The 27,760-nt window shown below is 30.5% G+C and overlaps 1 protein-coding gene across 1 annotated transcript in view; it reads left to right on the plus strand.

Annotated features, from left to right (window-relative positions):
* LOC107173346 (zinc finger domain-containing protein striped) overlaps positions 1-22,468 on the plus strand; it is a 29,426-nt gene extending 6,958 nt beyond the window's left edge. Inside the window, exons 2-3 of the mRNA XM_089226016.1 lie at positions 14,021-14,434; positions 19,112-22,468. Of these exons, the coding sequence (XP_089082142.1) occupies positions 14,021-14,434; positions 19,112-20,412 (1,715 nt within the window). The 3' untranslated portion in view covers positions 20,413-22,468. The remainder of the gene's footprint in view (positions 1-14,020; positions 14,435-19,111) is intronic.
* Positions 22,469-27,760: the final 5,292 nt, after the last annotated feature.

Consider the following 27,760-nt stretch of genomic DNA (forward strand, 5'->3'; position numbering starts at 1 on the left):
CTTATAATATTATCAGTATCGCTAAGAATTTTTGAGCTATACATAATGATATTCATTACCAACATCGACACATCAATACATGATATTCATTACCAACATCTAAAGTTTTGAATAACCAAGACTATCCAAAACTAACTATAGTCACTAAAGAAGTTTTATGAGGGCTAAACCAATAATCTGTTGCAGGATTTTCCATTTAGAATAACATAATCATTGATTAAAATATGATGTATCGAGAACACCATTATTTAAAACTTATGTTATTTTTCTTCTTTATATTTATTATTATTATTATTATTATTTTTTTTTTATAGTTTATTAAGGATTCAACAACACAGGTTTTTAGCCTACTTTAATCAAATGTTAAACAAGAAAAAGAATATAATGATATGCATACATTACAATTTACTATTTAGTATGAATTGTACAGCATTATTATTTTTATTATTATGTAGGATATTTAGTGTTTATACTATGAAAAATGTACCAATTGCAGCTGTGTTCTCATCTTTGAAGGCTTAGTAGAAAGAAACAGGATTTTGAAGTATCTTACGTGCTTCAGTGTATTTGGGGCAGGCGGTGACAATGTGCTCAATTGTTAATGTTGTATTGCAAGTATTGAAGTATCACATATTGGTGCTGGTTCATTTTTTATTAGATATACATGGGTTAATCGGGAATGGACTATTTTGGCTCGAGTGACGGTTACTTTTTCTCTTCTTCTTGTGCCGGGAGGGTAGATTAATTTCTTAACGAATAATTTGTATTTCTCAGTTTTTTATTGAGGGTAAGATTTTCCCAAAAAAGTTTCCATTCTTCCATTATTTGTCGATGAATTACACCAAAAATTTCGAATGAGGAAGAAGAATTGATTTGGATGGATTGTGGAGATGTAATGGCTTCGAGGGTTGATGTGTCTTCTTTTCGTTTCCGGGTATCCCAATGTGACATGAAACATGTGGGTGTGTTTATTTCAGACACTATGTATTTATTATTATTTTTAAGAAGGATATACAATTTGAGCTTTTAGGCACAATAAGAATATGTGCCAAGTGAGAATTTATAACATAAAACTATGCAAGGGAAAAAGCCATCCACCGAAAGCACTATACCTAATTGTTTTCGTTTTTAATTATTCATCAAGTAAATCGCGACTGATTGATCAACCGGATTGCCCGGTATTGTTTGAATAGCTAGATATAAATATTTAAAAAGAAATTTAAATGGAAAAGAAGTCTATTATGGAATCGTCTGTAGAATTTTATTGCTTCAGCATGAACTGTTTTTATATTTAAATCTGCGAGTAAACGTATAATAAAATTATACGGTGGGACATTAGTGATTTTGCATAAAGTTGTGCTTTTAACGGTTTGAATTTCATTCACATTGGATTTTTGAATTGCCCGATAGTTGTAGACCATAAGTCCACATGGATTTAACTAAAGATTTATAAATGAGAAGTTTGGTACTTAGTTTAGCGTGTTTATTAGATAATCGTATTATTCGTATTAGTATTTTATGCATACATTTAAACTGAAACTGGTTAAAATCAGTTCGTTAACCAATCTTTTAGCAAATGTTAATGAAAAAAAAAAAAAAACATTAATAATTAATAAAAATACGAAAATTAAAAGTGATTGTCGATCCGGAGATCAGGAATAGTCGAAAGTAATAATTGGCCCGATGATGTCGACGGAATGGTAGGATAACCCTTCAGGACACCGTCACGCAGTATAATATTTTAGTCAATGGGCGCCCCACGCACGCCGCCATAAAATACTTTACGCGCCGTTTCGACCGTCTGCATCACCGTCACCGCTGACTAGAGTGGAAATCGAGAGGCGGTCGACCTTTGTTGACCGTGACCGCGAAAACGGCGGCTGCGGTGTAGGCAAATGCCGATGCCGCCATCGCCACCCGGCAAGGCACGCGCCGCGGCACACGTTTGACGTGACGTCACGGCCCATTCACGAGAAAGCGGGCGCGCGTGCGCACACGGCCGATATAATAAAACGATATACCTATATGATAATAATAATAATAATATAAGGACGCGCGCACAACCGGCGACGATCAAAGACCGCGAGGCCGACGACCGCCGCCGCCAAAATGGGTGCGTGCACGGAAGGTCCACTGATGTATATGTTCAAGGGGTGTATTTCTGCGGCAAGTAGCATGCGCAGGAATTTTTCTTGTTGGCTATTGTGACAAGTTTACCGTATATTATTGTTCGAGAACTTAAAGTGCCCTAACGACCTGCCATATTTGCGTCAGACATAAGTAGATCCTTCATATTTTTTAATAAGATGAAAATATTGTTGGGTCCATAGCAAATAACAATAATATTATTTTTTAGTAGGTATAGATTCATAAATAGCCGCGTAGTAGGTATAGATTATACACATTCTTCCAAATAGTGTTATTTGATACGATTTAATCGATTATCATGAAGATTTTGAATAATATTATGTATAATTATTTTATTTAGTAACAAAATAAAAACTGCTTTTTTGAATTTACATAAACATGAAAACTGAAAAGACTATATTATATATTATATAGTACGTGTATCAAAAAATAAACTTCCCTTTTGTTTATAACGAAACCATATTACAACGATGATGGTTGCCAAAAAGAAAACCATATTGAAGTATAATACAGTTTAGCCATCATGTGGTATAGAACTTAAATATAGTACCTACCTATATATAGTATAATATTAAATGTATTATTATTATTATTAGTGTTTAGGTATAACTGTATAAGTATATTTCATAACATAAAAAACCATACTTACAAAAAACGGGCATATACTATAATATTTCGGTAAATAATATATTGTATAGGTTTTAAATACAAACCACCAAAAAGAGTGTAACGAATTTTCAGAGAATGCTACGTCATATTATTATATAAATATATACAACTTTGATCTGCGGTGTACCTATATTATTACGATAAATCAGCCGATGACGTTGGTTTAATTCCTCTCCTCCCCCCATGGTACAACAAATGTGCCGTCATGAATTCACGTGCATTTTTCACACGTGTATATACTTAAGGTAAACACATCAAAACGAACACAATATGTGTAATATATATTGTTTGCTTTGAATGACATTTGATATGATAAACTATAATGATAGACAAAATATGTGTATGAAAAAAAAATACCATAGCTACACATATAGGTACCTCAATAATCTATTTCATATATTTAAAAAAGTTTCACTCTTAAACCTTAACGAGTAAATATAATTCTTCATTAATAGTATCCTAAATTCCTAAAAATGTATTTATTTATTTACCTATATTTATTTTCCTTATTTCCTATATAATAATATAATATGCTTTTATACTAATACAATTAATATACAAATATTATATATATATAGTATAATATATTATGTAAACATTGTTAACTTTAAATGATCCTTAACAATTAATATAATTTTTAAAAATGACTTGCTTTTGTACGTCTTTAAGCTTACACTAAGTTTAAGTTTTGTCTATCAAGTTTAGGTAGTAGATAAAGTATTGTAGCATTTTTTGTTGTCTTAGTTTTACGAACGCGTAAAACATAGCAAATTCACGATCAGCAGTTCACGCCGTCTTAATTCCGTTAGCTTAAAAATTAGAGTTATTAAACCTATTATGAAACTTGATGGTAAAAACATTATCCGTGTTTTGTTTGAAATTTTTTTTACGATAATTTAGTTTTTAAGTGAGTAATACGTATATAAAAAATAAACTTAAAAGCGAATTATTGTAAAAAAAACCTTTCCACCAACTTTCTTACCATTAAGTTTCACAATAGGTTTATTCACTCTAATTTTTAAGCTAACGGAATAAGATGTAAACTGCTGAGCTTAAATTTGCTATGTTACGCGTTTGTAAGACTGAAACAATATATGCAGGTGTCGCGTTCTCTTAAAAAGTTGTCATTTATTGACTATCAGTGACGTTATAATCGCGTTACTGTTCGCTTATTGTACCTGAGTCATGTTAGATAAGCTTTAATCTCAATCATATGCGTATCAATAAATAATAAATATATACTTAAAATTATTTTAATGAATAAATTTTGAAACTGATTATAATTTTAATTAAAATTTTTATTTTCCGTTTATCTCTAAGCCTTACTGTTACTGCAAAAAATGAAGACAACATTTTTATGAGTATAATAATCTTACACCTTCGATAATCACTAATTCAACAATTTAGAAGTATACAGCTAGGTAATACATTTCTTTAAAAAAAAGTAATATTATTATTCGTAAATCGTACGCAAATGAATTATGTTTTTGTGCACAAATGGGTTTTAGCCAAAAATGTATAGTCCATTTGGGTGACCATCATTTTTAGTTTTATTTTAATCGCGTTTTATTGTACACTATATACTGTAGAATAATATTAAAGATCAATAAATTTTAATAATACCATAAAATGTTAGAAATAAAATCATCAAAGAAATTTTAAATACCTATGCAAAGCCGTAACTGGAAAAAAATTTCGGGGAAGGGGTCCAACATTTTTTTAAATATAGATTTTAAACACTTTTCATTTTTACAATTACTCTTAAATACAATTTATAATTAATTAATTATATTCACTGCCAAAATGTTTCTACTTTGAAAAATTTCGGGGGGGGGGAGGGGTTCCGTACCCTTGGACCTTACACATAAAGGTATCAACATGGACATACCTGCAATTACGAATAAGATCGAGAAATCGAGTAAAATAAATAGTATTTTATAGTGAAGAATGTTTGTTGGATATTTTATAACAACACTCTTTGTACTATACCTACCTTACAAATTTTACCATGTAGGTATGAAAAAATAGATATATTCATTGAATATCTAATTATTATTGTTGTCATCAGATATACAATTAATACAATTGTATATTTGTGATTTGTACAGCCACCACACAATTTAACATTGACATTTGTGAATTTTATTGTTTGATTTTTGTTGTTTTTGGATATTCGAAAGGTCTGGTGTAATATATTGTCGAGAACTTTTGTATAGCAGGAGTATAATAGGTGTCCTATACATCATATTTTTGGACGTAATGAGAAATGGGCAAGCAGATGCGTTTAACAATGGTTTGAAAAAAAAATTACCTCGAACAATAAAACACTTATTATATTATAAAACAAACGCTTATAGTCTATCCCCATACGTCCGTACGACGATATAGCTGCTGTAGAGTATCGTGTTTAAGCAGTTCCTATATAGTATATAATATAAAACTATAAAGCCGATTGTCTGATGCGATAATAAGTATACACACGGGCACACAAGCAGTGATGGCCAAATGGCGAGAGTTATTATCATTTTCGCAGTAACCCGGTGCCTGTTTTGCACGTATATTATCCTCGTATGTATATACATTATTGCCTACACACATACACAGTATTTACTGTATATTGTACCACGGAACACCAGAAAGATTTAGGAGTGATATCTAATGGGGAGAAGGGTTGGTCTGAAGAAAAAAAAACTAGGAGTAAAAGTTGTCAACAAGAGAGAGAGAGAGAGCGAGAGAGAGAGAGAGAGAGAGAGAGAGAGAGAAAGAGAAGAAAAGAATTTCTATATTTTACAATTTTGCATCGGAGAATTTATAAGACACCCGATAAAATCCGATATTTTATTACTCGCCAATGCGTATTAATATTATATTATGCGAGTGTAGAGACTAAAGTAACAAAATAGAAAAATGAAAAAATAAAAAGACGCCTTTCGTATCGAGGTGGCTCATCGCAAGAATACATATTGTCACTTGCGTATATATTGTGTTTGTGTGTGCAGTGTGCTTGTGTCATGACATTGTGTAATTCGTATTCAACTGTCATCATTTAAATTCCATGTATTCACAAAGAGTTATACATATCATGCCATATTCACACATGAAACGGAAAAAGTATAGTTACTTCAATGTAATTCTGAATCATGCAAATGCACACCTGAATGAACAAATTATATCTAACACAAAACTTACTCTTACAGTCAATATATTACATAATTATATATTAATAATATTATTATTATTATCATTATATACATATAGTATCCTTTATATATAGTTTAATATACTTATGACTGTAAGTGTTTTAACTCCTTAAGATTAACTCCTTATTCAGTGTACTAAATGGAAACATAATAAAATCAATAATAATAATTTCTTCTTAGAGATGACTAAAAAAAAATTATACAACTAAATTCACGGCAAACATGATATAAAATGCAACTGAACTTAACCAAACCAAATAAAAAAAAATTTAAAAAAAATGGTAGGTATAATTATCTTGTTATATTCAAGAATCGGTGAGTATTGTTACTATTATCATCAGTATATTTCTATTGGTTTCTCTTCAATAGGTTCATTTACAGATTTTTCAGGGTTTCTTTGTATTTGTTTTCAATTAATTGAAATTTGAAACATGTATTATTACATTGCGTTACACGCAAACGAAGCTTAGTAAACAATTGGAGTAGATTTCAGAATAAAAATCGTGATTCCAAAATTAAAACAGAAAACGTCAGTGTACAAGCAAGAAATATGTGAGATGTTTGTATATTTTTAGAGATTGGCGTCATTATAATTTTTTATTTTACAAGATTATCACAATAATAACGAAAAACATTCGTAATAGATTCCTTATTTTATAAGCTATGAAAAACTTAAATACAAAGACAATATGTGTTGCATAACTCATAAAGTCATACGACATAACGCGTAAAAATTAGTTGAAACAACAGTAATAACGATTAAGAATTACTTCTTAATATGTCTTAAATATTCATGCCTAGAACATAATGTATCACTTTGAAGTATCGTAATGAAAATAAATATTATCTGCAGTAAGTAAAAAAAAAATTAAATTTAAATTAAAATTATATTGTCAGAAAAATACTAAGGATATCAGGATATACATATTATATGATTAATACATTTTATAATATGCATTGTGTGCTGTAAATTATAATATTACATTCTAATATTTAATATTCATCGACGATAACAATGAAAAATTATATTATTATATATATTGTCTATATATATATATATATGTGTGTGTGTGTGTGTGTGTGTGTGTGTGTGTGTGTGTGTGTGTGTAATATATTATATATATATTATTGTGCTATATTATGTGAAGTACTTCTAAAACTAACATGTCCAACATGATGTAAAATGAAATTCTATATTAATCTTAAAACAATGTGTGTTATAAGTAAGCAAATATTGGAAAAAATAGTATTGTGTGTGCGAAATAGAGAAATACAAGAAATATAGATAGGATTATTATTAGGGTGAAAGAGAGTGTAGATAGAGAATAACTTAATACACACTAAAAAAGCTTAAATGTAAATCACCAAAGCACTGAAAAAAAAATTAAAACTGCGATATATATTTTTTTTTATTTGTTCGCACAGCTAACACGGACTTAGTCACGTACTCGAAATAACCAAGCCGGGCTATTAGCCAGCTTAAATTTAGAAGACCGTATTCCGTGGGCTGTCCAAATTCCACAGTTCACGATCGTGCGTGTATATTATAATATTATGTACCTATTATTTACACAGACAACATACCACATACGCACAAAAACATAAATGTGTAATGTGTGTAGCGTAAAACTTCGGGGGCGAGAAAAAACACACGATCAAAATAATAATATTATGTAGGTCGCATTATGCACATATTATTATGTGTGGTCGTGTTGTTGTATTGGCAGAATGACCGATATATCGGTATTGTACTGACCTACAAATATATCCGTTATTCGAGCGCGCGTTCCGATCTCACCTCGGTCATAATATGTCTCTATAGTTATAATAATTTATAATAACATAAATAATAGATATAAACAATAATAATATCATAAGGTCTATGATAGAACATTTAATATGTACGAGTATATATAGATATTCCGTGGATAGCGATGGGATGCATCGTGAAAGGTATACACACCATAAATTAATTATTATTAATATATTATTATTTGTAGGAGATATTATTATAGACTATAATTATAGCGTCGGGTATATTTATTACACCTGTTTGGATAGGTATTACATCTGTCAGAAATGTTAACAAAACGTATATACATATCAAACATAACATGTAAAATATTAATATCGTCTATACACGATGGTAATATTTTATACTTTTCGATTTTGCCGCTTAAAAGTATCGTGTATAATAAACGTGGGTTAGCAGCAATATATTGTATTTAATTCTTACCTCTTAATATTGTTCGAATAAATTCATTAAAAATTAATCAAATAAATCGAATACTTATAAACATATTAGGTTTAATTTGTTTATTAACATCATATTCCATTTTTGGGCGAGAAAATTAACCTATCCATAACAACCGTAGATACCTATATGTAATTTATTATTATTTTGTGACAAGTTAAGATGTTTCTTTGTCAATATAAATACGATAATCTTATGATTTATTATATGAATAATATAGGTAGTACTGTATTAGATTCTCTATTCATATTATCTTTAACATTAAACATTAATATATAATGTATAACCAAGCTTCTGGCTAGATATTATATTTTAAACATAAATATATAATAACCAAAATCTTAATTGATTCATATCAAATATTTAAAAAAGTAAACGTCATATTATTTGAATAATAGGTTCTTCAGTTTTCATGTGTTCACACAACTTAAGAATTCAGGAAATAAATCGTTAAATAAGTAATAATTTAGACATTTTAATGAATTATCTTGAGAATTAATTATATTTACTTTCGAATAAATTAAGCAAGCGTTAGTTATTAGATCAAATGTGCAATAGTTCTCAAAACAATGTCTACTTGTTTTAAAGCACTCACATGACGTCACAGATGCTATATTATGTTATAATATAACAAATAATGATACTTATACACACAACACCAATTATGCCGCATTGATGAAAACTAATTTGCGTCATATTTCAATACTAAACTCATTGCTGTGCTATACCTATAGGTACGCCAATATTGTACAAATAAATCAATTATTATTTTGATATGCATGGTTTAAGTATAGGAAATTGTTTAAGAACAATTTATACGTTCCAAGCTTATAAAAGGGTATCTCAGAAAAATCCGACAAAAAAAAAATTATGCTAAATAAACGTATGACAAAAATTGTTAGTATTATATGATAACTGATAAGTAAATAATTTAAGAAATATACTCATATCAGCAAATTCTCAAAAATCATATTTAAAAAAAAAATTATTACGTTTCAAATTAATTTAACCGAAAAAATATTGAGTTTTAAAAAATTCTAAAAAATGAACTACTTGACTTAGATAAATCTTTTAACCATCAAAATTGTTCTTATAGGTAATCAGATTCACAAATTGGCTATTTTGAATTTATCAACAAAAAATTGTATCAATTTTTTAAGTTTGTATTTTCAGTATTGAAAAATTAAAAAAATATTCTAAAAATGTGCAAGTGTCTATGAATTATGTGGAAAAAATTTAAATGTTGATTACAAATTTACAACAAAAGTTATTCCATACGTCAGTTCATCGTGAGACATCCTGTATATACAAAATACAATAATACAGATTTTAAAATTAAATTTATAATATATAGTATTATAGATACCTGCAAATCCGTCAAATATATCTAATTGTATTAACCCCCACCGATAATCACTTTTATTAGATAGTTTTTCGATGTAAATACTCCAGTACTTGAATAAATCGATAGAACATTTGAAACAAGCCCAAAGACTGCAGAACATAAAATATTTAACATTCTAGATTTCTGGTAGGAAAATCTAATAACATGACAATAACATTACGACAAAATCTTTCAGATTTTTAAAATGTATATTAATAATATAATATCTCGCTGATTTTTTCGAAGTTCAATTCTAATTGCATCAAATTTTCCAAAAACAAGAAGCCATATTATTCTATACACATAAAGTTATATACTATCCAGCTGCAATTTAATAAATCACTATTTTGATTAATTCATGTAGTACGAGTATTAGCACACACATATATATATACTATATGGTGTATAATTTATATGTATACATATTTCATACTTCTATGTACACTTTCTACAAAAATAAAAAATAAAATAGTATAATAACATGCAATTTATTTTGTCACAAATTAGTTCAACCTCCTTCAGTATTACTTAAAAATATATAGTTAAATATTCTTAGAAATCTATTTATTTCTAAATACTGAGAATCAGAAACGTTTTATAATTGACTACCTATTAATTTAACACATCCATATAACACAATCAACTGTACACTCGACGGTATGATGAGGTATAACCGATACATTAAGGTTAAGGTGTACCTACCCTACAGTTGAGTGACTTTCTTTTTTTATCGTTATTATTATTACTTTTTTTTTATAATAGTAACGTTTATATCATATTATATAATATTATGTATATTATAGTTATACATGTGAGTGTGTGACAAGCACACTATAATATATATACTGGGCTAATATTCAATTTTTTTATTCCACAGAGAATTACTACTATGCTTCATATTTTACCGAAATTCGATTTTAAAAAAGCGGGAAAGCGGATACCGCTCTGCTGTACAGTAGGTTACAAATGGGTTACTGTAATGGATAGAATTAAATTTGAATCCAATTTATATCATTGTATACGAAAAACGATTCTGAGCGGAGACGGTTTATCCGTCTAGGATATATTATAGATTATTAAAAATTTTCAAATCTTAGATTTAAAAAGAAAAATTTTAATGAATTTCTAGTTTAAAATAATTTGTGAATTTTCGTTGTTTTTACGTATGTTGACAAAATTCAAACTTTGAATGCTTGTAAATAAAATTGTGACTATGAATTTTTTTTTTTTTTCAACTGCTATTGTAACAATATTATGTTAGGAGCCTTGTATTAAATTCTCAAGCTTTTCCACCCAACAAATACATTTTTATCGATATTAATTTAAAAAAAACTAATAATGATCGAAAATTGCATATTATGCTTATAAATAGTTTTACTTATGTCGAAATTTTTTGAAAATTGCGTGGTAGATAAAATATACTTATATAAACATTCGGCGAAAATTTAATGTATCTATAGTCATTTGTTTTTAAGTTACATCAAAAACCAAAATCAATTTTGTCAAAAACTGATTGTGCGTAAAATTTCCCGTTTTTTCCTTAATTTTTAGTTTGTTTATCCCGATTATTTAGAAAAATATTGAAAATATTTTACTTTTGACCCCCCCCCCCCTCTCTATGTATTTCGTAATTTAATACTAATATAATAACTTTTTTAGATCCTATATGATGGTATATTATTAAAAATATTTTTATTTAATTTTTCAAGACATCACATAGGTACTTGATTTTAATTGTGCCGTGTAATGATGAGATTTCTTTGAAATGGCACCGGAAACTAACATCATTTATTTTTGACAATATAAGTAACCTACGATGAGTTATCATGTATCTACGTCATTGATGGAACGCTGGAATATGTGTTAGTACAAAGTCAAAAATAAAAATTCAATAAATATTATATTATTTATAATCAAATACGTTTAGAGAGATAGAACTATGTTTTCGAGGGTTGTTTGAATCAATATTATATTAATCATAATTGCTAAACAAAGGTTTTTCATATTTTTGTTTTACAGATCATTGCCTTTGCTAAAAATATACTGTGATGGTTAAAAATAAAAATAATTCATTGGTGTTTGGCCATAACGTAATTATTGCGTAGGCGTACACCTGCTATACGGCCGAGTATATTTTTAATATTTTCCATTTTCATAACTATTATTTTATACAATAATAAAATATAGTATCAATAGAACATTTTTAGCATCGTCATATAGACGGCATTTATAATAATTTCTATTCGTTTTAACCAATATTAGATACAGCTGATGTATAAGTGCTTCAGCATCACTTAGGTATAATTTTTATTTGTATTACCTATATATTCCCACAGAATCTCAGACAAGTAGCTAGGCGAGGCTTAAATTATTAACATAAAACGATACCTATACGAAAATATTGCTGTTTATGTATAAGAAAAATCGGTTTAGGGCTGATTAGTGCTTAAACTTTATCATCAACATTATATTATTATAGGTAGACGCGTTGTAGGTTTAATATTGCATACTATTTTAAGGGTAAAGATATATCTATATGGCTATATCTATATCTATATATACATATAATGTATATTTACTAGTCATTCGTTAAGGGTTCGATTTCGAAAAAGAAAAAGTAGCACCAATTTACATCGCAGAGTTGGTCTGAATTATATAATATATTATATTATACATCACGTGAATATAATATGTAAAAAATAAATCACAACAACAAAAAATAAAAATGTAAACCAGAGATTAGATGTGTATAATAATAATAAAACAGCGTCCGTAAGAAGATACACCCTGCAGTCGACATAATATCGTGCGGTGAATATGGTGATATATTAATATTATTATTATAATAGGTACATCGTGTGACATTATCATAATATATTATAATAATATATAAGGCGTCACGATGAGAAATAATAACGATTTTTGAATCTGCGCGCACGATCGAGACGGTGGCTAGAGAAATAAAACAACACACTATAATATTATACCTAATAAATAAGATGTAATATATTATTATTATTTTATTATAACGAGTGAAATCCAAAACGACGTTATAATGTTATGTATAGCCGCGGTAGGGACGACGACGATGACGCCACGTCGTCGGAGGGTTTCGCTCAGCGACACGACTCTGTAAGGGGGGGAGGGGAGTCGGATGGGGCGCGACAACTGTAGTGGTGGTGGGGAGGTATCGCGAAATCCTCGCCTTCACCACCACCATCGGCGAGACACCATCGCCGGAACGCCACCACCACCTTCACCACCGCGACCACCGCCACCTCCGGCGATAGTGGCGGCGGTATCGGCGGTTCGTGCGTGTACGGCAGGTCGTTTGCGGCGAGTGACGTCACGCCGACGTCACCGTTACGGGCGCGCTGCCATTGGTCCGGGATGCCGCCGTCCGCCCGGCCTCTTCCGCACCGCCACCGCCGGCGCTCGTTGCCATATATGGGACAGAGACGGGCTTCATTCATAAAACCGATGCTTATACGTCGCCCCGCGCCGAGGTGTGGGCAGTGCGCTCTTTCTCAGTGTGTACGGCCGTCGCGTATCTCGACACACGCGCCGCGCGCGCCTTCAGTTCAACAAGTCGACCGGCGCCAGCATCACGTGCGTGTGCGTGACCGTGTGCGTGTGCGTTTTACGTTATCGTTTGTATGTGTGTGCAAGTGCAGCGGACCCAGTCATGTGCGTTGCCGCAGTAGTATCGCAGTAACGAAGAAACGCGCGTCCTATTTAACGTCGTCGTCGAGTGCCCGCGCCCCCGTCTAATGTTATAAATTATAATATTATTATATCGTCAACGCCTACCTATAATATATTTTATAGGTGTTATACCTATTGATATCACATCGCGTGTTTCGGAAAAAAAAAAAACAATTTTGGTTTTTCAAAACCCGAACGGTATTTTTCTTCTAACAGCTTGAATCTATTATAAATATTTTATAATAATAGCACAATACGTGTACTAAACCGCATTGATACGCACCATCGATTATCGTCTGGGCTGACGATTACTAAAAAAAACTTTATTCGCTCGTCGTCGTTTTTGTCACCGAACGCGCCAACCCCCCAGCTCAGGCCTGGCACTGTCCAGGTGCGTGATCCGCGTGCCCCTGGCCCCCAGCTCGTGGTCGCCGCCACCGGACGATTGGTACCCGTTCCACGACATCGAGCTGGTCGAATCGCCAGAGTCGCCACCACCGTGCCCAATAATTGATCCGAAAGACCGTGCACCCGTTGCCGATCGTACCACGAACGACAACCAAAACACTACCTCCTCCACCACCACCAACAACAACAACAACAACAACAGTACCGGCAGTGTTAATAATAATTGCGATCGGCGTGACGCTTGTGCCGTAGGTGTCCCAGAGCAGCATCAGCACCAGCAGCACCAACAACAGCCCGAAGCCGATATGATCATGGAGTGCAGTGCCCTTGAGCCAGGCGTCGGGCCGCTCCACCATGCGCATCACCACCATCACCATCATCATCATCACCACCCGTACTTGTTGGGTGAGTCTGCGGCTGCCGTCACCACGGCCACCACAGCCGCTGGCCACTTTAACGTGCTCAGCTTCGAAACGTACAAGGGCGGTGTGGCCACCGGTACGGGTGGGCACGTGGGCAACGGCGGACACGGCACCGGCAACTCGGCATGCCACAGCCCGGCACAGGGAAATGCCGGCACCGATCTCAACACACCCGTCACGACGAGCGCTGAAGTACCTTCGTTTTTCGGCCCATCCACAGTCGTAGAACCGCCACTCATAACAGGTACCAATCCTTACCTGCAATACTAACTTAAATATAGATTATAAAAAAATATTATATATAGGTACCTACTTAACTATATATGGTAGATAGAGCCTAGAGTTTTTTTATATTTTATTATGATTTGGATGTGTAAAATTATTAATATTCAACTAGAACTTAGTTTTTTATTCAACGTTTTTTCCGGTATTAATACTTTTTATATTAATTATTTTTTGCCCATTACACATTTACTTGAATTTTAAAATTATTACTTTAAAATGTAAATATTTTTCAACAAAATAAAACCATAATATACAATATAATTTGTAAATATATTAATATATTATGCAGGCAATTAATTGCAGGTAGATTTAACGATAAAATAATTTATTGTTTTATTGTTATACATTTCGCAATAAATCTCAAAAATGAATATTTGGTAATGAATGACGTACCTAATGTAAAAATATTTTTCAAATTTTAAATAAAACTTTAAGTATAGGTATAATACAGGTGTATCTATATAGTAACCTATATAGTATGGTGTACACTTATAGATAAAAGTCTTATTTTAAATCAAAAATAGAAGAAGTAAGTACATAATATTTCCATTATAAAATTAGCTGAGTCTATAGGTAAAAAAAAAAAATAAAAGGGCCTACTCACGAAATGTAAATAATTAATAATTATTTTTTTACAAGCAATTTCCCATTATAAATTTTCATCCAATTTATATTATAATATGAATTCTATAATGTTATAACATAACATGGAGTATAATTATCAAGTGGTTATAAATTATAATTAATTTATAAGGCACTAGCAGTGTTGTATAGTTTGCCTGTTTCATATCGTATACATGAATGAAATATTATGTGAAAACAATTTCCCTTACCCCCCGAACAACCCCGTGTCAGTGACCCTCCCACGGCTAGTATTCGTTCATCGATTTTTCGGTGACCTCGGAACGCTAGAAGGTGAATGAAATATATATCCCTATCGTTTCCATCCCACAGCACCAATGTACATAGATTCAATATTATTCATGTGTAAACTTCGATTCGGCGTGGCTACATATTTCCACCATTCCTCTCACGTGGCTTGTACTTACAGGCACGTATTTTAATTTAACCTGTCTACCTATAGATAAGTATGTGCTCGTTAAGTGTTGGAAACAAAATCTATCGATGATAAATAATGAAAATAAAACCATTGCATGGGTAAGATGTCATTGCTGTAGGCGTCCGGTGTTCTGACGCTCCGCGGAACGCTTGCGTGAGATTCAATTTTCTGTGGTGGTGTAGCGGGCTATTAGGGGTTGTGGGGGGGGGGCAGAAGTTGTGCCGAGTTGAATGGACTTACCGGGAATTCCGTGATATATGACGTGCGTTTCGAGCGCGATCTAGAGGGTGGTGGCCGTGGCATTGCGTACGAACCTTCACTGCTGGTCGATCAATACCGACTAGCCCGTGTGAAAGAGGCTTAAATATTTCATGATGGAATATTGTATCGGTAGTGGTTGACCCTCTCCACATGAATGGGATGAATCGTTGAATGAGTTGCGTTGTGAGTTGACGGGCAGGTAAAAGGAAGGAGGAGTCGGAATGGATAAATCGATAAATGGTGGCTGGTGGACTTAAATATATACACATATAAGATATAAATTATACATTACTATATACTTAGGGAAAATACGACGACGAGTTGCGATATAATCGACGTCTGTGACGTTAACTAGGTATATTGCTGCCATGGATGGTGTCTTATTCAATACATTTATTATAATGTAATAGTACCTATACCAATATGTGAGTGGACATTTTATAGAAGATTATTTTACTCTATTATAATTTCTGTACTTATATATTGCTTTTCCTGGAAGGTTGTTATGTGATGAAGTTGAAATCAATATTCTTCTAACCTACCCGGACTTAACCTCTCACCCTCCTCCACGTTCACCCACCACGTTCACGGACAACCCGCGAGTAACCGACCCCTGTTCAGTAAACTGACGAGGTCGTTATATCACAGTTGATTTGAATGATTTCACTTTTTATTACGACCCAGCAAAAAATAAAAGTACATATTTTATTTTATACATAGTCGATCGTAATACTATTATATATATATATATATATATAGTATATACTAAATATACTATCTAGAATCAAATCGTTATAGGTAGTCTTTTTTTTAGATCACACAATAACGACGATGTTTTCGGCGATGCTAATATACATAATGATATAAGTTTTAATACCATAAGCGTTGTATTAAAGAAAACTTATAAATCTGTGTAAAGTACATCCATCGATTTATGTGCGATAATCTGAATTATAATATATGTACATAGATAACAGCCACAGCTCACTGCAGCTATAATTATATAGGTAGGTATATGTTACCGTGCGCTGCACGTTCGGTTACGAGTTTATGACCAATAGCATTCTCAAACTTATATTCAATGAATTATTAATTTTCGATTGCGTAAATTAATTCCATGTATAATTTACTTGTTCTAACACAAATATTAATTACCGTGAGTATGTGAAACGTATACATTTATCGCCAAGTAACCGCCTTTAAGGCATGTTTAAAAACTTTTGTTTTTAAACAATTCTTATTTTTTACGATTAGAATTTGTTTATTTAGATCTTTGAGTAAACATTTGGAAATTATATAGAAGCATTACTTCAAACAAATTCGTATTCTTACTGCCACGACTGGGGAAAATGACGTTAATATTAAAAATATATATACCTAGATCACATTAACATACTTCGTCTAATATCTGGCAGTCGACCAATACTACTGCAATATTCACATATTTACGCATTGTCCACCTGCAGTACATTATAGAAATATATAACAGTTCTATATTAATACAATATGCAATGTCATTTTCGTCACACATTTGCAACAAATTACAATCACAATTAATAAATACTAAATAAATGTGTACCTGTATGTGAATTTTTACGTATTGGGTAAGCTCACTACGCTAACCGTAAGGCAGCGATCACATTAAACGTCTAATGTTGTTGTTACTTTTTTCAAAAAAATTGAAACCAACTACAAAAAATGTCGCAGCTTCTCAGCATTTTGCTTTCTCTCGACTTCCATGATTTTACCAGACGATTTATAACACTATAATAATATATACGCAGTGCGCACGTTAATATTTTTCATGAAAATAATGTATTCTAGTTTGTGGCAGTGTTGTTTAAACTCGTATATTTATATAAAAAACCAAAGTTAAACACTCAGCATGTGGTGCCATGATAGTGATCCCCAATAGATCTCGTACAAACCACTGGGTCAGTTGTTTTTATTATTTTTTTTTTTTTAGTCTCAGAAGAATGTATAAATAACAATATAACGTGATACTAAAAAAACTACTTAATATAAACATTGATCAGAAGTTGTAATTGTTTATGGTCTCTCTATTTTCGATCTACGTTATTTTAATATAATATACAAAATAAATGTTCATGCAAATACAATCGTAATTTATTGTTCACGTTATTAATGTGTATATATTTGATATAAAACCACGACAGTTTCATTTCCGTTACTTAAGAAAAAAAATTAAAAATAATAATATCTCAAAAAATTAAGTGTTTGCGTAGCCCTGGATGTAAAAAAAAAATAAAATATTTGGCTCAGAAAATTTATTTTTATTTTTTTAATTATTATTTCTATCTGTATATAACATTATACCGGGTATAAGTACCTATACGGGATTTTTACAGATTAACGAATGCTTCTATTAAGTTCTTCAGTTATGTATACGTGCTCAACATCATATAATATACGTGCGTTGCAATGGTTACATAGTTTAGAATGGGTTAAAAAGTCGATAGAATAATAAAAGTAAAAAGTATGTAGAAAAAAGCAACAAATTCACCATCAGCATAAACCAGTTGTCGTCGCCGTCGAGATAATCCGAAAAATATGTGACGCACGTAAAAAAAACCACAAACAGTCGCTTACACAGTGTCTATAAATTCTGATGTCTAAAAATATTATTCATTGACTGTGAATATTTATCAAAAATTCGATAAGGTAAAAAAAAAACAGATTATTGATAAATTTTGATACCGACTAAAATACTTTATATCGTATACAATAATTATTATCATTTCATTCTGCACTGACTGCGCTATACAGTTTCCTATTTTATTACAGACAATATATTGTATAGTAAAATAATAGATACAATATTATTTAAAAATGTTTTTTTTTTTGACAATTTTAGTATCGTGCGTTGTGATTAGCAATGGAAAATTATAGAATATAGTGAATAGCGCTAAAAAATGAATAAAATAATATTGAGAAATGCAATTAAAACTGACAAAAATGTGTAGCTGAAATGAATAAAGGTAACCTGGTAATGGATTGCAGCAATCAGTTAAATTTTAGTGTTTGTATCTCGTGCCGTAGTCATATATAACTCGAACGTAGTTATTATTAAACGTGTAATGTGTAAATGTATAATGTAGAATGGTGGCAAAAATCCAAATTTTATACAAAAAATAATCACCAGCCGACACGTGTCACAAGTTGTTTTTGAACTATTTAGTTTTACACCAATATTATTATTTTGCTAAGTGTAAAAACTCCATAAATTGTTATAAGGCGTAACAAATATTATTCATAACATAAATAATATATTATGATTTTTATTTTTTTTTTCAGGATCATTGCAAGACGCTGATGATAATGGTAGCAACAGAAGTGGTATAGAACACAAGCTAGAGGTATCGCTTCAATTGAAAACAGAAGCCATCGGAGGTGAACCGGAACAGGATGAAACCGGTCAGGACGTCATGTACACAACAAACTCCGGTATACCATCAGGGCAGTCTAGGATCAGTTATAGGTTCTCAACTAATAGCCCTATGCAGACAGCTCCGTGCTCAACTAGTTCCTCAAATAACAATAACAACAATCACCTCAGCACTTCTTGGCTTTTGCCTAGCCCAGATAAGAACATATTTCCACCTTTGTTCAACCTGCTCCAACCTCAGCCGTCAAACACGCCCACCTCATATCACAGCTCCAGTCCTCACTACGAAGACAGATCTCAACAAAGTCAAGTAGAATTGCTTGGGATGAGTATCGATTGTGGTAAACAAGTACCATCCACGTACGCCAGTTGCGGAGTGACTGGAAACGACCAAGATCTCATATACCACAACCGTGGTCAAATGATGCAACAACAGTCATCGCCAGTGAATAAATACCATTGGTTAGACTCACCGGTCGAATACGGTGGACAGCAACAACAACAACAACAACAGCAACAGCAGTTACAATCTCAACAACAACAACAACAAATGATTCCCAAACAAGAGTTCACAAACGTGGTAAACGTAGACGTGCAATCCCCAGGTTCGTCAAGCGTGTCGCAGGGCGGCTACAGCGTCCAACTTGCTGAGTATAACCCATCAACAAGTAAAGGGCACGAAATACTATCACAAGTGTACCAGCAGTCATCACTACCATTGAAGCTAGTCCCGGTGAAACCAAGAAAGTACCCTAACAGACCTAGCAAGACTCCGGTGCACGAGCGACCATATGCATGTCCCGTGGAACATTGTGACCGTCGTTTCTCTAGATCGGATGAACTTACAAGGCACATCCGTATACACACAGGCCAAAAACCGTTCCAGTGTCGCATATGCATGCGATCGTTCTCCAGATCGGACCATCTTACGACACACATTCGAACACACACTGGCGAGAAACCGTTCACATGTGACGTGTGTGGTCGCAAGTTCGCAAGAAGCGATGAAAAAAAGAGACACGCAAAAGTTCACTTAAAGCAACGAACGAAAAAAGAAACCAAGATGGCGGCACTGCTAGCACAACAACAACAACAACAACAACAACAGCAGCAGCAGCAGCAACAGCAGCATCAGCAGCAACAAGGATCATCTCAACAACAACATATGCATCATATGGGATTCCAAACAGGTGACACTGGTCACATGTAGACGCAATCATACAAATATGTCTTTATTTATTCCCTTTTATTCTTCATACGCAAGGGTGCTTACAACCTAGAGGTAAGCATAGAAGAAACCACTGTTACCATGTTTAGTTACACTACCAATGTACGAGTCACTCCATCTTATACGATTCCTATCTTATCATTATTATTGGATCACAGAGTATTTATACCGTCGGCAATGAAGTCGCCAAAATCAAAACAGGGACATAACTATATTTGTAATAATTATTGGTGCTACACGATTTGTATCTTAAATTTGGATCATCCTGAATGTAGCGTACGCCATCGTAGAGTAATTTAAATCTGTTTGTGTACTTTTCAAGTAGTAAGGATTTTTAACATCTGACAACGCAATAGGTATTTTATTTATTCACTAATCTGTGAATCGTATATAATCTGTCAATCCAAATAGGTGAATTCGTCGTAATATTTAGAAATGTATTCCGTAGTTAAGCCGTGTTTTTCATATTGTGTGAAAAAATATTTAATATTAATTTGCTCCTAGTTCCCAGATTCATAGCAGTTGTGTCGGTTAGAGGAATCAAACTCATCGAAGTACCTGATTAAATCATGATTAAAATATAATGCACGAATACATTCCTTGCTAAAATATACTATTGGGCTAAAGAATATCCCAAGGTTTTTATTTTTAGCATATTTAGTATGTACTATTTTATCTTTTGCATTTATTTTATTTGCTTTTTATCAATATTACTGTAATTTTCAATTTTTTTATCATTATGGTATGCCTGTTTTGCATTCCAATATGTATTTTTACTGGTATTTCTTTGAAAATTTTATTTTATGGACAAATTTAAATTTGAAGGCTAAAACGGTACGAATTCTTTTCTTATAAAATTAATAAAATTTAAAAGACATATTTTTGTAAACACAAAAAACAAATTAACACTGTTTTATTTATTTATTTATTTATTTATTTATTCCCCCCCCCCCCATATTTTTCTGTAAATTATCCAAAATTAGGCTTAGTAAATCTCTGTTTCTGTTAACAACCTACTTGTTCTTCGGTAAAAGCATTTTATATAATTCCTAAATTTAAAAAAAAAAACGCTGAAAACTATTAACAATTATTTAACAACTTACTGTTAAGGTGTTTTACTGTAAGTATAAAATAATTAATGTTGTTTATTTTTTTATTCATTCATTGGTGTCTTACATTTTGTCATTTTGTAAGTTAATCATATTTTTTGTATTATACAATAATAATAGCTTGTTTTTGTATCTGTATACGAACGTTTGTTCAACAAATGGTAAATCGCTCAATGGGTTTATATTATATTCAGTTAATATACTAGGTATGTCTCTATTTTCTACAATAATACTTTCATAACTCGGTGTCCCCACATCATATTTTCTTTACTAATTAATACATAATAACATGGTGTTAAGAATATTTTCAATTTTCTGTAATACTTAATGATTTGGACAATATTCCAATACCATATAGTATAGTAAAAGAGGTAATGCAGATACATATAGTACCTATAGGCTATAAATAAACATGTTTCAAATAATTATGGCTACCACTTAAATCTTTTGTAATATTCTGAGTTCATACCTATTAATTCATCATCAAATATGAGTTATGCCTGCCTCCTGATAATTATCGCAAAAGCGACGATATATAACTGATTATAGCTGTAGAGAATCGTGTTAAGGTTCATCTGTCCTATATGAAAATATTCACATCGAAGTAGAAAAATTTCAATATAATCTTGACAAGAGAGTATATATTATATTATTACGAATTGTGGAGAACCCGTGTTTTTTTTAAAGACAAACAGTGGACTTAGGTAGGACTTTTTCCATGCTCACTTATAGGTACACACTCCTCTATAAATATTATATATTTATTACTTAAAATTATTTGACAATCTATATTGCAGTAAATAGTAAATTTGTCTAAAATTGAGACGTTCAAGCACATGGCAGGCAAAATTATTCCATTTTTGAGCTGCCAAACATTTGTTATATACATTATACATAATATTATATATATATATATATATATATATATATATATATACTAAAAAAAACGTTACTATATTAAATCGTTGTTATTATAAATTAAAAGATTTTTCTATCTAGTTTGTGAAGTTTGATGTCTACGTATAAGTGTATATTATTATTTTACTTTTATTACTTGTGTAAAAAATTAAAAATTAAAAATAGAAGTTATAATATTTACTATATTGTACTTTACGTGTTTAATGTTCTGTCTTCTTTGACTGACATATATTTTTCTTCTTTTTATATTTTATGTGTACAATATTTAAAAAATAAATGTCTGTAAAATTGTTAACTAAAAAAATTAGTTTTCATTTAATTGTCTTCAAGAACACTGATCTTTATTGATATAATAATACTTGTGAAGTGCTGTGTGTATTCACAATAATTAATTATAATAATTTATAGGTATACATAGTTACTTAATATATTAATTGTACGCCATATTCTACATTAAAATATATTCAACATGGTGTTGGTATAACATGTTTGTATACCTATTTCCTAATGTGTATGTTGGACGTTAAATAATGTGATGGCATCTTCGTATCGTTGTCAACGGTGGCACCGTGGTGATTTATGTAGTTGTCAATAATACGTCATGATAGTTATGTTTGGTCATCGTTTCAGAATCAGATGTAATGCGAGTATAGGGTATAATACTCCGTATAAGAGAAAGACGTCGAAACTCCGGGGTCTACCATTTTGGATGAAACACAGTTCATGACCGGTGACAATATACACATTGCTCATATGCATATTATATATTATGCTATGGACAAAAGCAAAACCCATCGAATCAATTTTAAAGAATTGTCGCATTTATAGGCGTGCGTATATATTGTGATTTTAGGGTATTTAAGTTACGTTTAACTACGTAAAATAATTATACAATAATAGATACCTACCAGTATAGTAGCCATTTATGGTGTATAGTCGATATTATAGTTTATTTATAAATGATTAAAATATTATATGATAATAATTAATATTGAACAGTTGTGTGCATACAACTCGCTTGTCAACACATCATCACGAAAAACACTGCATATAATATTATAAAGTTATTTTAACACAATATGTTCGCAGAGATAAAAAAAAAAGGTAAGTATATATTCATGACTTATTAGTTATTACTTACTATATATATTGGCGTTCGGGCATTGCGCAAATAGGACATTCATTGTAGCTGCAATAGCAACAGCGGAATGTGCAGTAAACAAGAAAAAGTCTACGGTTCGGAAACCATCGCACATTGCATCGACATTAATAGAATATAAACTTCGGTTGAACGAATAAGACCTTGGAGACCTTTGATCTCTGACATCTAAATTTATAATACAATGGTCGAGTGAAGTTAATGAAACGGCCACGTATTGTTGTAATTATCATATATCTACGGGCATGCTCAAATAGTGGACTTACAATAATATATTTTTTATATTTTCAAATTTGTAAATTGATTGTTATATATCCTCTCTAATCGGATGTTACGAAAAAAAAAATATTATTACATATCGTGGTAATAAACGTAGTCTTACTAAAATGTGTTAAAAAAATATTTCATTTTTATAATTTTTATACTAACATAATGAGGGAATTGTTGTACCTACAATATTTTTAAAATTATAATGGCAAATATAAAAAAAAGTTGTAGGTACTATACTATATAGGTAAATAAAGGTACCTACTTAATTTATTGTTTTATAATAATATTTATATATCATTAATAACTTGAGACATTATGTATTTTTAAGTTTTAACACTTACGTCAGTTATGTTTTACTGTAAGAACAACAATTTTAGTAGATTCATATATAAATAAATACTTATGTATATTAAATATTAATCTAATTAAAATTTATGAAACAAAATATTCTAATTAAAAAAATAAATCCTCTTTATTAAAAATCATCTAATGTAGGTACCTATTAATTAATTGTACAATATAATGTCCAAATATATACCTATAAAAATAATACATTATCCAACAATACAAACTGCATATCCATAATTAGATATTATTTAAATATAATTCACGTTGCCAGTGTTACAGTGGTTACTGACTGGTTAGTATTAATTTTGTTTTGCTAAATTTATGTTAATGTTGTACTTTCATATTTTATATCATAAAACAAATCTCTTTAATTTATCAACAATTTCCAGACTCTCAAAAACTCCACATAAATATTATTACAGTATCTACGATTACTCCAGATACTCATCTTAACATCATAGTCACGTGCGTATATATTATGTCCTTATTCCTTAAACTTCTATAGTACATAAGTTTCCATAACATACACTTCTAGCATTTGAAATATACAAACTGTTTGGTAAAATTAAATTAGAAAGGTTTGAAGTAAAATTATAATTATCTGATAAGATAATTGCACGCAAATCATTTATTTGACAATTAATTGATGTGAAAATAAAATTCATTTTTAAAACTAAATTTTTATTTTTTAATTATCTTAATTGAATACCCAATCATATAATGAGAAGTGGTCCAATTTTTCAGATAATAGACATGGTTTAAAAAATATAGAAACTATCAAACCTCATCATTAAATTATCTGTTTTAACTATATATTGATAAGATATATCAATGTCAAAAATATCATAGATACTTGCTACTTTAAAAAGGTGGATAATGGATATAGCTTAAAATTTAACTGTTAACTACATTTTTATTTTTATTAGCCAGACTTAAATCATAATATAAATTGTACAAAGCTGTTTTTTATATGAATTATAAATGAATGAGAATTTAAAAATATTCAAGTTTTATTTGAACATCTATATTTTATGAAACTTTTTAAAAATGTAAAGGGCTCACTCAGAGGCGGTTTGAGTATACACTATTTATATATAATTTTCATTTGTTCTACGCGTACCTACTACCTATTTAAAAATAATTTCAAAATGCATTAATTATACATATTATAGAAACAATAATAATTATTGGTATAATTTAGTTTATAATAATAATAAATATTGTGTTACAATTTCAAATCTAAGGAACTTAAAAATCAAAGAAAAAACAACACCCTTCGTTTTAATCAATACAATTCATTATTGTTCCACGCAAAATCTCAAATAAAAAAAAAAAAAATTATAAAAATTTAAAATGATTAAAATATCTGTAGTTAATCTTATTTACACAAATTATTGCTAAATTATTGCCTCTTTAAAATACAACCTATACTAGATATATGAGATATACTTATATTGCTACCTACGTATAATATGCATACAGGTGCTTATAAAACTTATGGAACAGTAATACTTTTGCTTGAAAATATGGTATGGAAAAAACATTATTGTACGAATGTACCTATATCTAAAAAGAGTTCGTATAAATGTATTATTTATATAGTATTGTTGGTTTCGCAATTCATTTTTTAATATTAGAAACGCGCTGCAGTAGGTATATAATAATTAACAATCAACAGTTTTAATTTTGTCATAAATTCATAAGCTTCTTAGAATACGAGAACATCATACACCCGCATATTATAGTACCTACACAAATCTATTATTATAATTTAACTCGTATACTACTATGATATTAATTTATGAGTTTATGTCTATTACATTACCACTAATATACATTAACTAAACAAAAAAAAAAATTAGCTTAGATGAAATTCTCATGTGATGATAGAAATTACAGTTTAATTATATATATTTATACAATATAGAATTCTTATTTTGGCTGGTCAGTTTAATAAAAACTATCTACTTAAATTATATTTTGAATACAACTTGACTATATAGTGTAGTGGTAGAAAAGTTGAATGTAACTACTTAAATAAAAAGCGTTAAATTTAAAGACACGAGTATAGTGGTTATAAATGTAAAATAATAGGTAATGTTCAAAAACTTTATTACATTATTTATTTCATATCATATTTTTTATAGTTAAAAAAAAAATCGTATTAAAAAATAGACAGTAATTTATAAAACAAATAATAATCGGCAATTACGAGTAGTAATATCGGATAATGAAAAATATAACATTGAAATAATCTTAATTTATTAAGCATTACGATTTAAGTGTATGTAGTAGATTTTAAATACACTAGAATTCAAAAAAAATATATGATGTACAATTCGAGTATTTTAAATTATATTCGGTCGAGCTGGCTGCTATGATTTTATATACTACATGAGGACAGTGTACGGTCAAGATAATAATCATAAATTTTATGCTTCTCGATGTAAACGTCTCGTTTCCGGTGTTTAAAAATAATTCCAAAAATGAACGTCCATTAAAAAGGTAAAAAAACAACTCGCGACTTCTTTTCGGTATGTTTGCTCATTATCGACTGCCCAAGAGGTGTCTGAACGATTACAATATGTGTTCACACATACATATAGACACACACAGACACCGATTCTTTATTTCTCTTTTTACACATACAGGGGCCACATCGAAGGCGTAACAGGAGAAGTGTTAGACCAACACATGATAGCTGAACAAACAACAGTTTATCACCATCCTGTGTACCGAGTGCTACTGAATATGCTAATGAAGAATTGTTCGGTCACAGATTCTTGTAGTATTGTTGTTTATTTATTTATTTTTTCAATTTATCTCGAAATTCCAACATACGTATACAAGGCGTAGTAGACATTCCTGCTTGAAGTGTATTAAAAAAAATTGTAAATATCAGCACATTAATTATGGTTTTTGAATAGTAATCTTTATAGACATAATGTTATTAAAATAATACTGAAATCACTTACTTTTTCAGTTGATAATATTAATTTAGAATAAATGATGATAATTTAATAAGGTAATTTAAGTATTCAATCAATTTTTCTTGAATACCATTAGCTTATAAAACAAAAAAAAAATAACAAAAGTTATTTATCACTTTATCAGTTTTTTTGTTTCATTCAAAATATAGAGAAATGTGGTAGAAATTAAGTTAAACAATAAATTGATTAACAAAATAAAAACATAGGTAATAAAATAGTATCTAGACAAAATTGTTATAATAAAATCTAAAAATATAAGTATATACTATGTCCGAGCCATTTTTAGGCATATAAATTTCAAGTTCAATTGATCCATCAATTCCTGATTTTAAGACAATTGCCCCATTATTATACATCAGTTGGTACGATCGGAATTAAAAAATCCTAGGATCAGAATTAGGAGTAAAATTAAATACACAAGCACTAACTTTTTTTTTTCGTGATATCAACGAAGCTGCCGGAACTGCTAAACGACAGCATCACCATAATTTATTACATAAAATAAAATATATATAAAAATATACGATACGTTAAGT

This window comes from Diuraphis noxia, unplaced genomic scaffold (genome assembly GCF_037042655.1).
Source record: "Diuraphis noxia isolate RWA-SAM2 unplaced genomic scaffold, SU_Dnox_SAM2 contig0004, whole genome shotgun sequence".
Taxonomy (NCBI): domain Eukaryota; kingdom Metazoa; phylum Arthropoda; class Insecta; order Hemiptera; family Aphididae; genus Diuraphis; species Diuraphis noxia.